Source organism: Quercus robur, chromosome 10 (assembly GCF_932294415.1).
Source record: "Quercus robur chromosome 10, dhQueRobu3.1, whole genome shotgun sequence".
NCBI lineage: Eukaryota > Viridiplantae > Streptophyta > Magnoliopsida > Fagales > Fagaceae > Quercus > Quercus robur.
In genome coordinates this window covers 37,437,761-37,455,398 of record NC_065543.1, presented here as the reverse complement: position 1 = coordinate 37,455,398, position 17,638 = coordinate 37,437,761, and the positions used below count along the sequence as shown (strand labels likewise).

At 33.6% G+C, this 17,638-nt stretch overlaps 1 protein-coding gene across 3 annotated transcripts; it reads right to left on the bottom strand.

Moving 5' to 3' along the window:
* Positions 1 to 1,729: 1,729 nt before the first annotated feature.
* On the bottom strand, positions 1,730 to 15,842 carry LOC126701930 (uncharacterized). Of its 3 annotated transcripts, none has more exons than XM_050400386.1 (27): positions 15,541 to 15,842; positions 14,402 to 15,193; positions 14,182 to 14,290; positions 13,970 to 14,067; positions 13,012 to 13,167; positions 12,400 to 12,468; positions 12,000 to 12,122; positions 11,761 to 11,910; positions 11,522 to 11,653; positions 11,343 to 11,422; positions 11,033 to 11,127; positions 10,861 to 10,928; positions 10,053 to 10,154; positions 9,890 to 9,963; positions 9,041 to 9,148; positions 8,791 to 8,866; positions 5,841 to 5,977; positions 5,584 to 5,743; positions 5,296 to 5,475; positions 5,020 to 5,136; positions 4,702 to 4,857; positions 3,380 to 3,547; positions 3,059 to 3,171; positions 2,730 to 2,853; positions 2,218 to 2,313; positions 2,073 to 2,135; positions 1,730 to 1,986 (listed from the first exon to the last, which is right to left on the bottom strand). In XM_050400386.1, exons 1-27 carry the CDS (start codon positions 15,706 to 15,708, stop codon positions 1,906 to 1,908), a joined length of 3,795 nt encoding a protein of 1,264 aa, XP_050256343.1. In that variant the 5' UTR covers positions 15,709 to 15,842; the 3' UTR covers positions 1,730 to 1,905. The 3 variants fall into 3 exon arrangements, with proteins under 3 accessions (XP_050256343.1, XP_050256344.1, XP_050256345.1); XM_050400387.1 differs by having other exon boundaries at positions 13,979 to 14,067; XM_050400388.1 differs by lacking the exon at positions 9,041 to 9,148.
* Positions 15,843 to 17,638: the final 1,796 nt, after the last annotated feature.

Genomic DNA, 17,638 nt, shown 5'->3' with positions numbered 1-17,638 from the left:
AAATAGTATGTAATAAGTTTTACCTTTTTTGAAAACCTTAGTTTTTATGAGGTAAACAAAAGTAAATCGAAATAATCTTTGAGAGTGTGTCCCCACATAGACCACCATTACACATCTACCACTCACAACTTACCACGTAAACGTAACACTAGCATTACTCTTTCTTTATAGAAGAATGTTTCTTTTAACCGGCCACATTGGTAACAAAACATTCACCACGGTCAGTTCCACTTCACATTGGTCGGCCTCCATCGTACATGAATGGAGGAAGTTGATTCTGATTCATTTTCCAATTGGAGTACGTTAAGGCAATCTTTTGAAGGCGAGAATATAACAGGTCCTACATATATTGGGGAAAAATTATGGTGCCACACCCAATTACACAACTTTGCCCACAACTCGACACATGGGCGACAACTTTGCCCACAACTCGACACATGGGCGAGTTGTGGGCAAAGTTGTGTAATTGGGTGTGGCACTAGAATTTCTCTATAGTGGGAAGCTAGAAGCCTAAAAGTAGCAAAAATTAATAATAAAAATTGGACTTTTATTAAAATTGCCTCAACTGCTTAAACAAACTGATTCAACTATACTGTGATTTCAACCTTAAAGGGTTGCTTCGATTCTCACCCAAAAAAAAAAAACCCTTTTAAGGGTTGCCTTTAGCACACTAAATCAACATAACATTTCCAATTATTTTCAACTCACAATTAAAAAATCATAAATAATAAGTTGTTATCGATTCTAATTTAAACCCACAAATGAAAATGTTTATTGTGAAAATGTTGTGTACATAACATTTCTCTTCTAGTTTAGCTATGGCTCAAACCAAGCTAGAAATTAATCAGCCTCATTGTCAGACTAGAAAACAAGTTTATTTTCGTTGACTTATTAGCCTTAAAACAAATAATAAATAAAATAACAAAAAAACCTTTCACATGAACCAAATAACCCGAAGGAAAAATTATTACACACTATTACACTCCCTTTGAAATCATGTTTTGAAAACAAAATTTTACTTTCTATAACAAAGTGTGCGATAATCATTACCCTACTCAAAAAAAAAATCCACCAAGCTTATTTCATGCTTACAAGCTTATTTCAAGTTTTTTTTTTTTTTTTTTTTACTAACGTGTGCCATTAGGACATACATTAGTATACCATTTTAGAAAACTTTTTATAATAAATAAAAAAAAAAAAAAAAAAAAAAATTAACTATTTTGACAACTTTTTCAATTCTGCATAAAAAACTTTCCAAAAATAAATGGTTAATATATGTCCTAAGTCTTAAGGACATACATTAACCAGACCCTTTTTTTTTTTGGTTGCGTGTGATGCGCGAAGGCTTCCATCTTGGTATATATTCCTCCATTAAGAACAAGTAAAAATCTTTACAGCCCGTCCGTGGAAAAGTGGGCTTTGATTTTACGAATATCTAACTTTGTATATTGGCTACCTACAGTTTGGGCGATTTTTTTTTTTTTTTTTTTTTTTTTTTTGTGAGAACTAAAGAAAAAATTATGCTTTCAAATTTGACTCATGGGTCTAAGGAATGTTGGTTTTAAGAATAAAAGATTGGCACAACAGGATATTAGTTTTAAGATCAAGTGATTGCCACAACAAGATTGAATCGACCCTTTTTGCCCAACCCTCAGAACGTATAGTTAATGTGTTCCACACTTCCACTTATTGAAAAGGTAATACATAGAAAAAGTGAGAGATGGGGAGGGAAGCCAAAAGGCACTTACCAGATGCAGCCTAACAAATCATAATCATAACATCAATATCAGCATAAACCAATGGAGACATGGATAAGGCGAATGGCTCATTAAATTGATCACTTTTTGTCTAAATGCTTTACCCAGAAAAGAAAAGGAGAAGTTGAATTGGTTTCCTATACATGCATCAAACATTTTGGCAATGGTCCTCCACTCTAGAAGAGTCGGCAGATCCCCCAAAATACAATTTCTCCGCATCTAGAACGCCCTGAAAACACAAGAAATCCAATCAATGCCACAACATGATTATAACTAGCCTGAAGAGATCTGGATCCTTGAGATTCAAGTCAAAACCTTAATGATCATAATGGCTGCATCCTTGTGTAAAACCTCATTGTATTCTTGACAAGCAAAACTCTGCAAAATACCAAAACTTTAAAAGTTAAATCTTAAATTGAGAAAGAGGGATAAAGTACAGACAAAAGAACTTGAGGCTGACTTGGACACAATTAGGGCAACCAGCATCTCCAAAGCAGTAGCAAGAGGTAAGAAGTTCCAGAGCCGCAGTTAACAACTCCGTGAAAAGGGGTTGAACCTATTACATGTTCAAATGTATTCATATCAACAAGTAAAACATGTCTTTTGCTGGCAATTAGTAGACAGTAAAATAAGAAACAACCAGTCCATTCTGTCCAAAGAAATTAAAGGATCATCCATTACCATTGCAGCAAAGGGACAAAAGAGGGGAGAAGGAGGGAGTTAACCAGTATAAATTTTAAGATATACCGGAAATATCTTGAGCATATTGTGATGGAGATTTATCCAGAGGTCATATATGCCAAAGCTGTTCTATCAGCCAGTTTCAATTTAACTTTAAAGTTTTCTTAAATCAGGAAACATATATCAATCAAAGGTTAGAGAATTTGGAAGGAATGAATACTCATCCTACTTAGTTATAAGTTATTCAACAAACCTCGCATCCCTTTAGCATAAATGCAAAATGTCACTCACCTGCACTGATACACCAATCCCTCCTGGATGCTGATCATATAATAGAATTCTTTCTGGATAATATCGACTATCATGAGGGTTTGGACACTCTGGAGCCAAGTCAGATGTGTTGCATATTATATGTCTACACATCAAAGCATCATAATATAGTCAGATGCATACAGTGGCCTCAGACAACAAATAAGAACATGCTTGAATTCATAATATCAATGCTCCAGCCATTTGGCAAATTAATAAGCATAATTACAAAGAATGCAATAAGATACACTAACTTCAACTGCAATGGAAAATTTAAAAAAATAATAATAATTTGAACATACAAGACTTACAAAGGCACAACATTTAAAAGAGCATGTGAAGCAGCATGCAGGCCTCCACGAAAATCAAAGTTTCGCTTGTTGACTGCAGCTTTTATTAATTGTGGAACTGGAATCCAAACTGCCTGTTTAGATGTTGGGGCAAAATAATATTTATAATGAGTTCAGAAGAAAAAGAAACATACATACATATACAAATTTATACCGAGTTCTAAGTACATATTTATGTCTATATAGCTGCATGATCCCAACAATGATGCCACATTAGTACATATTTAACATCGATCTTTTTTTCATTTTTATAATCCAATATCAATATTTATTGAAGCCCACCTGCGAATTATATGAATAACTAGGAAGTGAAAGTTCAACAGTATCAAAGATTTGGTTGCTTCCTCTCCAGATTCTATAGAAACCAAACCAATTAGTTGTTACTTTGCAAGTATTTGCTTTGGCAGTTGTTCTTGGAAGTTGAATTTTGGCAACCTTCACTGGATAAGCCTAATAAAACAGCATGACATGCAGCTGTAAGTGTTTAGTATACCAACATTATAGTATTTTGAAAACACAATATTGAGGGAGAAATACTAGCAAATGCTATGCAAATATAAAGAAGTTTGTAACCATTCATAAATACAAACACCAGAACATACACATTTTTTGCTAATTAAATCTCTTTGGCTATATCTTGTAAAAAATAGGTAATCCAAGAACCCTATGCAATCTCTGTTCTGTTCCACCAACCCCACTAATGGGCAAAACAAAGGGATAAAGACAAGAATACACAGGTGTTGGTCATACATATCAAGCTGTGACCTAGGCATAATAATATAACCGACCATTATTTTAGAATACAGCATATGAAACACAAATCAAGATTTACCTGACATACTATCATGTCCAATACGTTTACAAAATATCTGTGCTCTAGGGTAGGGTTGCAACAGTTATGCAAAATAAGATCACAACAAAAAGATTTGGACAGAACTCATTTCTTGCATCCCTACATTTTTCTTGCATGCCTATGCCAATGAACACCATTTATGGAGATTGGACCTCAGTATCTTACTCCAAGTAGAAGCTGCTCCAACCAGGAGAGTTATGCTTAACATATTGGCTGTTCTCTAGGTATTCAAACTAATTGCATAATAAAGATTGCTCAGGAAGCATAGTTTCATCTCACTTAGACCTACATGGGAAAGTGGTTAATATGACTAGTGTGGATTCAATTTAAAATCTCAGAAGTGGATCTAATCTAATGAAAATGGGACGTCAGGTAAACCTTCTATTATCTCTTCAGGCAGGATACACTTCTTAGGGCCATTCACCTTTGGCACTATTAGTCTCAATCTTGTTAGATCAATTATGGCAGATGCCTTATTATTATTATTATTATTTTTTTGGAGAATCAATGCCTTTTTAAAATTAATATGCCTCAAGTTTCCCCATTATATATATGTATATATAGTTCTGTCATTCAGAGCATTACAACATTAGCAACATAAATGAAGCACAAACACATCTGAATCCTATCTACAGTATTCCAGAGAACTCAATTCAACAAGATACAAATGCATCTTGTGTGTCCAGGAACTAGATTAAGTCATAAGAAGCCATATATAGAACATGAGATCAAACAGTTGAGCCTGACATACAATTTTACCACCGTTGACATGAACATCTGTGTAATCTCTAGTTTTTGTGTAATACTTCAAATCAGCTTCTTCACACAGAGCAGTTTTAGTTGACAAATCTAATTTTTTAACCAGATAGGTCTTCCCTTGGCGCATATAAACAGCACCTTCATATACCTGAATTAAATAAAAGATGACAAAATATAGAGCAATTAACACTAATAAGAAAAATAGTTTCATTTAAAAATCAAAATTTTTATTTAATTTGGAGATAATTATAATACAAAAGTCAGATTAACATGCAAAGCACTTAATATATTTATAACAAGGAGCGCCAACCTGAAAGAAAGCCTTGCTTTCCTCGATCTCTTCAAGGAGTTTGTCACTACGCTGGTCTATTACTTCGTATCTCTCATTTTCTATTGCCCGGATACTAACTGAATGTGAGGGAAATTTCTACAAACATCATGCATGGCAAATAATAAATTTGAAAAGTTAAACCCTTATGGTTCCTATAGAATTTGCTGATACAAAAGCATATTCATGGAGTAATCATGCAAGTTATTCACAAAGTGATACAGAGAGTAAACATAAACCATGTTACAGATATCTTACCTCATGCCCAATATAGTTCCAAATTTTAGTAGAAGAATCACAAGATTGATCACAACTCAAGTATCCTGTAGTTTTCAGAGAATTTATGGCACTGCTTAAACCAGAGCCAAAATATTTCTCATCATAAAGCAAACATAATGAGTGTTCATGAGCAGCGCAGACCAGATGCTGTTCAAGAACCTTCAATGAATAAGGCAACAAAAGAAAAAACATTAAGTTTTGCCAATTTGTCAGACCTGAAAGGATTGATAAATAAGTAAAATATAATAAAGACAGAAAACTTAAAACCTGCTGATTTTGAGAATCAATATGACAGCACTCAATTGGGCTTCCAAAGAGTTTCTTAGGCTGATTCATAAAATATTGATCAAGAGGCCCTCCAAATGCAACATAAACAGCAAGAGATGGTTTTTCTCTCCTCCCAGCCCTGCCAGCTTGTTGCCACAAGCTAAAGATATGCATATGAAAGGGGGGAAATTTCACTGATCAAATCCACTCAAGCAAATAGTTAAATCACTGGAAACAAAGATAACTTGGAATCCTACCTAGCAATACTACCAGGAAAGCCTAAATGCAGAGTCACATCAATATGCCCAACATCAATGCCCAACTCAAGGGCATTCGTTGCAGCAATACCACAAAGCTTCCCATCAAAAAAATCTCTCTCTATTCTCCTCCTATCCTGTTTCATCACTTAGCCAATGTCAAGCTCAACAAACCATATGTTGATCAAATTCAAATATGCTATGCTCAGCAAGTTAATTTTTTTAAGTAATAATAGGTTTCATTAAGAAAATGAAAAAAAAAAAAAAAAAAAAAAAAAAAAAGGCACAACCCCTATACACAGGATTTATACAAGGGTAAAACCACAGAGAAAAATAATAATAATAATAAATTAAAAATAGAAATTACCTAAAAATTCCAAAATATTTGTTATAGAATGGGGAATCACAGCCTTCCACCTTAATTGCAATCCCCACCTCCTTCCTCATTAATGGTCTCTCAAATCCTTCCCTCTAATCAGGAATAAAAGAGAGAGACAAGGCACCAATCTTCATTTTTCTTGTAACTATTTTCACAGATCTCATCAGGAATAAAAGAGAAAGACAAGGCACCAACTTCATTTTTCTTGTAAATATTTTCACAGAAACAAATTACCGCATCTTTTACCTCATTCTCCACAGAAAATAAATTCTCTTCCACCTCTAGATAACCAAAAAAAATTGGATCTACTTTGACAAAGTTAATAGGAAATGAAAGAACCTAGTGTTATCGTCCCCTTCCTTTAACCAAAGTGCGCTCGACTTCTGTGTCCAGCACATGTGATACTTACTACTAACCTTTCTATTCTAAATTGAGCTCCTCCTTTGAAGCCTCTTTCTTTTGTGACAAACCAAATAGCCTCTCTTTGACATCATGTTTTTGTATTTCAACCAGTAATCTCTTTTTCCTCCCTTTTTTTTTTCTTTTTTTTTTTTTTTTTTTTTTTTTTTGTGAATAGATAGATAGTGGGGGAGGGAGGATGTGGGATTCAAAACCACAAACATATGGCACCACAAGGGATGTCATTACCGTGGATTACTTGAACCCCAACTAGCACACTCCATTTCTCCATGCCAACATCTCCAAATAGGCAAATACTCTTTATTACATATTTTGAGATTGTCTTTCAAACTCTTCAATTTTTTTGGTTAGATTAAAGCTGGTTTTCTCCATAATAAGGGAAAAAATTTTAATTAAAAAAAATTTAAAAAAAAAAAAACTGGGTTTCCCCTCAAAAGAATAACTATTCCACCAGTTTTGAGCAATATCAACAAAGCATTAAATCACATATTTTCAAACCAAAAAGGACTCTTCCATTTCTTTAGATTCTCACAATCCAACAAAACATGAAAATGATCAGATCTAGGCTGAGGAAGTAGATGTTGTATTGCATAGGGAAAGAATTTCTCCCACTCCACCAAAGCTAGAAATGACCCATCCAAGGGTTTTAATTCAGCAATAAACTCCAACTTAAATGTTTTGTTCATATTTCAAAATTAGTGGAATGGTTCAAAACCAGGATCTGACTTCATGCAGGAAGTTTACAACACACACACACATACATATGAGGTTTCAGATGCATCTACAACAAAAGGGCTGAGCCAGGATCTCATTAGCTTGGCCCAACCAAAAGAACTAGAAGGAGGATATCCAGGCGCCAGAGAACCAAGCTCACTCTTACCATTTATATATAGACATGAGTAGGATACTAGGCTGGCTTTCAGTCAATAAAAAAGACAATCCTTGACCAGGTGGGGTAAGCAGAAGTTTTTATGGTAGATCAACTAGCAGTTTCAGCTACTACTTATTAAAAAAAAAATGATAATTTTGATTAGAGAGATGTTTGACTCTTACTTTGATTAGGCAACACATTTTACTTATTCTCCTACAACTTTCTAGCTATTACGTCCTAAGTTGTAACTCATGCATGTGATTCCTGCCACCATAGAAAGTTCTAACTCATACATGTGATGCCTGACTCCGTAGAAATTTCTAACGCATGCATGTGATGGCCACCTCCATAGAAAGTAGCAAACCTGTCCAAAGTTACATCCTTAGGCATGTCCTCATTGCAGGAGGGGAAGATATGAAAGATTTATAGTCTTAAAGACCTCTCTCTCTCTCTCTCTATATATATGTGTGTGTGTGGGTGGGTGGGTGGGCGGGCATACTACATATAAGTACACACAATATAACACACTAAAATCAACAATCACTATAATATATAAATTAGAAATAACTAAATTAATAAATATAAAAACTAGTAATAAATTCTATTTGGTACCCTTATATCTCCAAAATCCTACTTATTCAACATCTTCAAGTTTACTTGATTAAATTTGTTCTTCAAATTTCCACTAGATTGCCCATTAAGTATCTCCTCAGAAGCAAAAGTGAAGACTTACCAAACTCTACTAACCCGCACTTTTATGCTACATTTGAAATTTGGGCATCAAAATTGTTATCCATACCAAGACTTGTCTTACACACTGAGAATCATCATCAACAAACAACAAAACCTTAGTCTCAAAACTATGGGGTTGGCCATGGATCCTCACAAATTAGTCAAGGTCATTCACATGTATTATTTTCTATCATTCTATGCTATCCAAAATCATACTTTCTGTCATTTTCTTAATTAACATGTCTTTTTTAATTACTTCTACTAATGTTATATTAAGTCTTCCTCTATCTATTTTCTTCCCTCAACATTAACAAATCAAAATTCCTCAATGATGCATTTATTGCTCTACCTTGGATATTAACAAACCATCTCAAGAAATTCTCCCTCATCTTTTCATCAATGGGAGACACCCGTATATTTAATGGACTTTCTTCAATTCATATCTATCTCTCCTTGTATTTCAGCTTATATGAAAGTAATTTAATTATGTACCATGATGTAGAGGGGCCAGTGTCAGATAACAAAAAGCATCAAAGAACAGTACTGACCTCAGCAATGTAGCCGGCACGATAAACGCATATGGAGTCAACCAAATGGGGTACTGTATCCTGAAGAATCTCACGCCTGTCACAATTTTATCAATTTAATAGTATCATTTTCTTACTCCAAAAAACTAAATAGACATTAAACTCTAATCTCAAAATCTACACCAGACAAAACAACAAAAACATGTCCCAAAAATGCCATAAATAATGTCACAGCATTGATGTACTGAAACATGATAATGATGTGACATACGTATAGCTTAGAACAATTTCACAAAGTTTACGCGATTTACAAAAAGCAATGCAACGAAGTCCATGCTGAACCATTTCCGCAAAGAGGCACGAAACGTTAAAAAGTGGACTGCAAAAGTAAATAAACATTAGGCACTGAAATATTGATTCCACACAAATGTTCATTATAGGGTACAGATAAATGTACCGTATTTACAAATTTTGCAACCTTGGCTAAAATGCTTTAACAATGTATTAATTAAGATAGAAACAATTATGAAGAGTCCTCAAGAACAACATTCCAACAACAACAACAAAAAAGTCTTAGTCCCAAAATTTTGGGATCGGATATGTTTTCCTCAACAAATTAGTTAGAGGCAACCACGTGTTCTTTTCCTCCATTCTCTTCTGTCTAAAGTCATACTCTATTACTTACTTAATAAAGATATCATTTTTTTACTACTTCTACTAATTTTTTTTTTCCCTCTACCTTTTTTCGTTCCCTCAACTTGGTTCAACTCACTCTTTCGTACCAGTTCATACGAAGAACATTACTTATTAAAATAAATAAAAATAAAAGACTCCTCAAGAAGAACATTAGTCCATAAAAAGAAGGAAAAGATTCAAATTTTTGGCTTTTATATTCTCAAATGAGGCATGTGATTCTGTGATGTGAAGTTCTCAATGTTAATGATAAGCAAGTAACATAGGCAGCATAAATAGCTCAAAGTGAAGCCTCTAACAGATAAGGGAAATAAAAATAATAATTTATAAAATAAAAAAAATAAAAAGAGACGAATAAGAAGCAAAATTTCACATATGCTACGCTATGCAATGAAAACCTAGTAAAATGCCCTTGGGTGATTGTTACCTGGAATGTCTGAGATTAGAATTTACATTTGTAGATCCACTAGTATCCATACTACTCTGTGTTTCCTTCAAAATCTGTACTTAAGTAGCACTAGAAAGTAAATAGATATGTCTTGACTACATAGTTATTCTAAGTAGAGCATGTATTGTAGCAAATCACATACAGTTTTTGGGGACACAACAGGATTCCAAAGGATGAAAAGCTTTCTAGCAGAGGGACTTCCATCACTCTGAATTAGCTCCAAGGTTGGTAGATTTGCAAGCTCCTGAATTATCAGAAAATTATTTGTCAAATCCATAATTTCATTTTATGTCCAAGATAATTTTTCAAAATACCCAAAAATTATTTATGAAACCCAACACTCAGAAAAAAATAAATTAAATCATAACTTTTCATATCAGAAATATATCATCCTCACATAGGTAAACTTTAATCTCCCAAAGTTTCAAAGAGAAACATTTTAGGGACTCCAGAAGTCCACAACATATGCTGAGGAAAGAAAAGTTCAAACAAAAAATTTGTATAGCAACTAAAGTGAAGCACACCTAAACAGAAAAATCCATCAAGAAGCTAGCTGGCTATGCAAAAGTGCATAATGCTGATAAGCTGTTCATATCCAGTATTCAGGCCAACTAAGCAAGTCAAAGAAACAACCCCTCCCCCCTTGCCATTGGTTCTTTCTCTCAATAAAAATTGGGTTAATATGTGCATGTCTACAACTTATAAATTGTAAATCTAGGGCAAGACATGCCACTACAAAATCCAAGCAAGTGTATATTTCTGAAAATATTACAGATGTGGTGACTAACATAATTCCTATCAGTCTAAGATTCTTGTGGGGGCAGGTGGGGGAAACAAACCTAGAAAAGGTAAATAATGGCAGTTTTTGAAAATAAATAACACCAGGAAAATCTAAATTTTCCTAACATAAAAAACTGCAAAGTACGTATTTACATTCAAGAAATCTTTACCATACAATGCTCAAGCGGATTTGCAGAAGTTGCAGTACAAAATACAAAAGAAGGATCACTTCCATATACTGCACAAGGAAGCAAACCACTGACTGATATCTCCATAGCAACAGAAAACTTTAAAATGCAAATGACATTCTTAAACATTTGTAGACTGTACTGAAAAAATTACCATGTGAACAGAGTCGACGAAGTCTCCTTATTATAAGAGCAGTGTGACATCCAAATGCACCCTTATAAGCATGGGCTTCATCAATGATCACAAACCTAATTAATAGGAATATAAAATGAATCTCCATGATAACAAAGAATGTGCATACTGGGGGGAATAAAAAAGGGAAGAAGTACATGAAAACAAAATGCACAAAATACTGAAAATAACCACTTAACACATCTTAAATAAATACATTGGTTAAAAAGGAGGAAGAGAAAAGATTAGTCACTTGGTGATAGAAAGAGAGGTTGTAGCCCACATAGATTACCTAAGATTTGATAAAATCCGCCTAAAACTTTCATGGTGTGGCAAGATTGATATGTGTAACATGTCTGGATTTGTGATCAACTGCATGCAAGTAGACAAAAGAGTCCTAGAAATTTAGGTGAGTCCCAGCCAGCCAAAGAAAACTGCCCTGTATGAGCCAACCAGAACTTACTAAATTACCAGTCTAGCATTATCACGCAGCCATGTCCTCTCCTTCTGAGAAGTGTCACCATCATATATACCAATATTTAAGCTAGCATCAATTCCTTTTGTCATATCTAACAAAGCTCTAAGTTGATCTTGAGCTAAGGCCTGCACACATGAAATATTTTCATCATATAATTACTACCAAATATCAAAAACCATGATGAGTTATTCCAAAGCATGTAGAAGTTAGACATTTACATGTTGCAACAAACCTTTGTTGGAAATAAATACAGAGCACATGATAACAAATTCTGCGACAAGACTTCAAGAACTGGCAGATTATAGCAAAGAGATTTCCCACTGGATGTCATTGTTGCCACAACAACATTCTTCCCAGCAAGGGAGGCTTGTATAGACTCTGCCTATGGATATAAAAAAAAAAATTAAAAAAGGAAAAAACATTAAGAAAATATTGCTATCAGAAGGAGCAAAGTATAGGAAACATCAGTACCTGGTGACTATACAATTTAGCAATTCCCATAGATTTAAGTGCAGATCTCAAGTTTTCTGAGAGTTGATTTGGGATTTCCATGTAAGTGGCTTTCCTGGCACCAATATCTTCAACATGCACCATCTGCATTTAGACAAGATTTTAGTGTAGCCCTATGCAGAGCCCTTCTACTAAGAAGAGTTAGACATGCCTGCAGAACAGAGCCTGCCTCACAAACAAATTTTTGAAAGATGAAAATAAGAAAAAATAATAAATTATACATTTTAAATTATTTATTAAAAAAACTGTGTTTAATGTTTACTTGTTAGGATGCCAGGCCTTGAGAAGCCTGGGTGAAGTCCATGTTAACACACTTCTCTCCAACCCAAAATAATTAATACAAAATAATTATATATAAAACCTGTCCTGTAGATCCAATTCCCTTCCTAAGATGTTCAACCATTTCCACTGGTAGCAATGAACTTGTTTCCTGCTGAGCAAAGAAGCTGTTACAATCGGGCAGATATCTTAAGTTGAACATACTAATTCCTCAACTTAAAAATGCTTTTTTTCTTTTTTGGGATAAATAACTTCAAAATACAAATATTGCAGTACAAAGTTCTAAATTGAAAGAAAATCTTAGAACTGATTCTCAATTTTATTGTATGAGGAGCCACAGAACTTTCTGTACTAATTATAGCCACCTTTTTTTCTCATTATGGAAAAAACTATTTACTCACAATAACACTGAAAAATAAATCAGTTATTATCACAAAGCAATTTTAAATGGATTGAGACAAAAATATTGGATCAATAGCATTCCATAATAATATAAACACAAGTCAATGACGTATCACAGCACAAAAAACCGGTCAAGTTTTAAAGTTAAAACTCAATCAAATAGAATCAATTTCACCATTTATTTTCCTCTGTCCTTTATCCTTTCCTGTGGGGTCTATAATATCTACAAAAATATGATATATGTGTGTGTGTGTGTGTGTGTGTGTGTGTGTGTGTCAGAATGAAGACCTACATGACATTTTAGATGGTCTGAATCAGAACTTGAAGCCGCCCTGCTTCTCCTTGCCCGTTTTGCTTCATTTCCACTCACAGCAGTACTACGGTCCTTCACTGATAAGATTAAGTCCTCCAAGGAAAATGCCTCGGCCATCTCAGTTTTCTTTTTACACTGCATAAAAAATCTCAGATTATTCAATAGGCCAAAGTTGTGGCTGTGAAGCACAACAATAATTGCTTAACCATATAAGTGTATTTTACTAATGACTACCGTAATCTTAGTGGCAGTGTTAAGAGTAACCCATTTACTAAGCACAAACAGTGGCAAAAAGGTTATTCTGTCATATAGAACATATTTTCATAGACGCATTCATTCATGAAGAAAGATTTAAGGTTTAGGTCGTAAGAAACTACTTGGGAATATTAAATATGCATTGAAGATATGGATTTGTTTATGTATCATAACCCTGAACAACCAAAAGAACCTCTATACCAAAAAATCAGAAGATAGGATGAGAATGAGAATGACACGTGTATGCTTTTGTTCCAGACTTCCAGTCCAAATCCATGATATACCATCTACAAGATCTCATGCCAAAAACACCATCAAAAATATTACTGATTAATTATCAGTATGCGACAAACTGCACTCTGACTTTATCAATGACAATTGAATGCAATCAGAAAACATGTCAGAAACAGGACTCTAAATCAAACTGAGAATACAATAGACAAAGGTTAGATTCAAAAAAGCAAAGAAATCAGGAAATAGGGACAAAATTTGTATCAAGTTCATACAAGTTGACAATTAAAAAGAAGTGGGAGCCTGGAAAACATGAGTAAAAATCTACACAGGATGTCTGCCTCTTTGTATAGTTGAAGTCCAATTCATGTATGCACATCAAATCAAGATTGTTACGGTAATGGAAGGGTAACCATATGAAATATCTGAAGTGTTACAAGTTAAAATATACCACTAAAACCTGAACAGCCTCTGACAGGATAGTTTTGAAAGAACTTTCACGTTTCTTCAATGCACTGACAATCTTTGGTACATATAACCGTTTGTGAGCTATTGAACAGAAATTTGAGGCCAAGGCAAAAAAAAAATTATTCAGTTCGAAGCCAATAAATTTATAATAAACTTCCGAATGAAAGAAACAAAAATGCATATCTTCAAGAGTACCAGTTTTAGGATTATCAACTTGATCTTTCCTTTCTGTTGAACAATTAATGATAACAAGGGTATCACCAAAACTTGATTTCTCCATCTCATTATCTGAAAAGCGCACCCCCTGAGAAACAACATTTATGCTTAAAGCAAGAAAATTAAAAAATAAAAATAAAATAATCTTGGAATTCAATGACATCTGGTTCTAAGTCCTTCTAGAAATTCAATGTAATACCTTAGGACTAAGAACAGAAAGATGCTCTATGTCCTTCATACCAAGTTTAATTCCAGATTTTGCTAGCTGATTTAGTGCTTCTTCCAAATAAGCAGTGGTCATACTCTTCTGCTGAAAATGAAGAAATGCAGAAAAAATGTTCAAGAAAGCAAATGCCTTCATGATTATCTTCAACCATGCAGGACATAAGCAAGAACTACTATTGTTAGCTCCCACTCCCATGTCACCAGCCCAAAATTTTGCTTTTCTTGACAACAAGCAGAATCCAAAACGTGGGTCCGATAAACAATTCACTGACTCCAAAACCTTAACAAATACATCACAGTTGTGCTCATCAAGAACACCCTCGCTAGAAAACTGCAACGAACTCAATATTAAGTCATAGGGGAGCCCTATCCCTTTATCAAAATCAAAATCCCTTCCGCGTTTTTCCCCAAAAGAACGAAAATTTGAAATTTCATCCATTGTATCTTTCCTATCTCCAGTACTAAAACTCGCTGCCATTGTTTCTGTCCTATCTCCAAGACTAAAACTGCCCACCTTGTCATTAGTAGCAGTTTCATCATTCGATGTTTCGCGTAAATATGACAAATCTTGCATCATATCAGACCACGCCAAATCAGCAAACTTCGAGATTGAGTCATTATTAAGACCATTGTTCAAAGAAGTTTTAGATTGTTCGGATTTCCGGGTCTGACTTGGTTCCTTCCTAGTAAACGGAACAAGTACTAGAAAGTCTCCAGGCTCAATGCAGTGAGTACTTATCAAACTCTGCAATCTCAATTTAACACCCTGGCACAAGAATTACATACAATGCCATAATAAGGAATTTGCAATTACAACCATATATATAAAACACACACACACACACACACACACACACATCATATAGTGTCTGTGACTAAGTTTAAAGCAAAAAGTTACGAGTAAAATCAGTTGGTTCAATAAAAGGGTATAGTAGATTGATGGGTTATCGAAAAAAAAGGGGTTGAACTCAAAGTGAAACATAAGACACCAAAAAACACTAAAATTTCCTGTCTCTACTTTATTGGTTTTCTGGGCAACCAAGAATCATGGTGGAAATGGAAAAAAAAAAGTTGAAACTTTGAACACAAATAGAAAGAGAGAGAGAGACTTGCCTTGAAGAAAAGATGGAAATTGGGGGAGTTAGAGGCAGGAAGGAAAGATTGGTTGAGGAGGAGCTTCTTGAGGTCTTCAATGGTACTATGACTCGAAATCGAAACGGTGGTTGATTCGCCGGTTATTGTACGGACTTGGATTTCTCTGTTACCCTCTGCCTCCTTCATATTTTCAGGGTTTTCTCACTGTTTTAAGTGTCATTGGAATTTGGAATTGAAGAAATAGCCTTATACTTTCGAATGTATTTAGATTTATAGAATTTACATTTCCTAGGTTTGGCGGGGATTTGGTTTGGTTTCTCATTCGACAGGCCACAGTCACGTGCGCTCCTTTGCAGTAAACACCTCTCCTTTTTTGTCATTTTCTTGATCCCACGTTTTTTTTTTTTTTTTTTAATAAATAAAGGTAAATAATTTACGTCTATTATAATTTAAGGTTATAATATTTTTTAATTATAAAAATACTTAGAAATGTGATAAAAATTTATTTCACAATAACACTCATCATACCCAAATATATTTTTATAATTAAAAAATGAAGTAATCTTAAATTATACTAAATGCAAATTATTAACATTTACCTAACAAAATAACATTTGCAATTAACTTGTTATGCTCAAAGGCTTTTATATTGTTTTGTTAATTATTTATTTATTTTGTACTAATAAATTTTGTAAGCTTATATGTAATGGATACATGATAAAAGAGGAAAATTATCTTATAAGAGATTCTCATGAAACCTCTCTCCTATAATATGTGTGAGTTTCTTATAGTGTACTTACATATCTCCCACAAACCCACCTTAAATGTTTTGCCTTTTGATATCAAATTTAATGGTTACTAAAATATACTCAAGATTATCTACATCACTCCTAGCTAACTTGCACTATCAAATGACCAAAAAAAAAATCAAGAATTCAATGCAACATGAAATGTTTTAGGTGGGAATTAGAGATATATTCTTACAATGTTATTTTCAAGTTTTGTCTCTGCTTAAACTTAGGATGAAGGAGTATTTTTGAACTACCGAAATCCATTCCAAATCGAGAAAACTCTTAAATAGTAGTATAGATAATCATAAAGACATAGACTAACTTGTTTGTGTTTGTGTTTGGTTAGCTAAAAAATTTAAGTGAGAAAAAGAGAGAACCTTTGTTCTTTGTCTTTTTACTGTGAGTGCTGAAGATTAACATGCCTTCAACTGATTTGTGAATGCTATCTTGAGCATCCCTTGTAGAATTTTCTGATCTTTTGTTACCTTTTTTTTCTCTGTCAATTTTTTACAAATGGATATTTTGTAAAAGAGTTAAGATTTTTTCTATCTTTTTGAATGTTGCGAGTTAAGGTTGTGTGAATTATTTGAACATGAGTTAGTAAAAGGCATGCATGAAGGAAACTGTTAAAAACTATTCATTTTGAAATTTATCACTTTGTTTTTTAAACTTGATTCTTTTTGCTTGAGATTAAAAAAAACAAAAACATGTTTGATTTTTTTTTTTTTTTTTTGATGAAAAAATATGCTTGATTTTGATAGGAGATTTTGCTTCTTTTCTTTAAAGTAACCAACTAACCATATATAATTCCCTCAAAATAAATAAATAAATAAAGTAACCGAAGATAAAGAGAAGGAGAAGTATAGGCTAATAATTTATTAAATTTAGGGGATATGGATGGGAAATTATAGTAATATTTTTCTAATATGAGTGTTTTTTTTCCTTTAAATTCAAAATAAATAAGAAAAGAAAAAAAAAAAAACACCAAACAAACGGTGAGATCATGGAGTAAGGAAAGCAAATTCTATGAAAAAAAAATTTAAAACGTTTAACCAAGAGAATGGTCCTATTTTGTAAGCAATGTTTTAGTGAGAGTTAAAGATGTATTTTTACCTAGTTGTACTTTAATTTTGTCTCTACTTAAACTTAGGGATGTGGGGGTAGTTTGAAACCAAAAACATGTCTAGTCCAAACAAGGAAAGCTCCTTAAATAGCAGTATCTATCTGCTATTTAAGGGGGCTTCCCCTGTTTAGACTAGATATTTTTTTTGTTCCAAAATACCCTTACAGCCTACGTTTAAATAGATGCAAAACTTGAACATAAC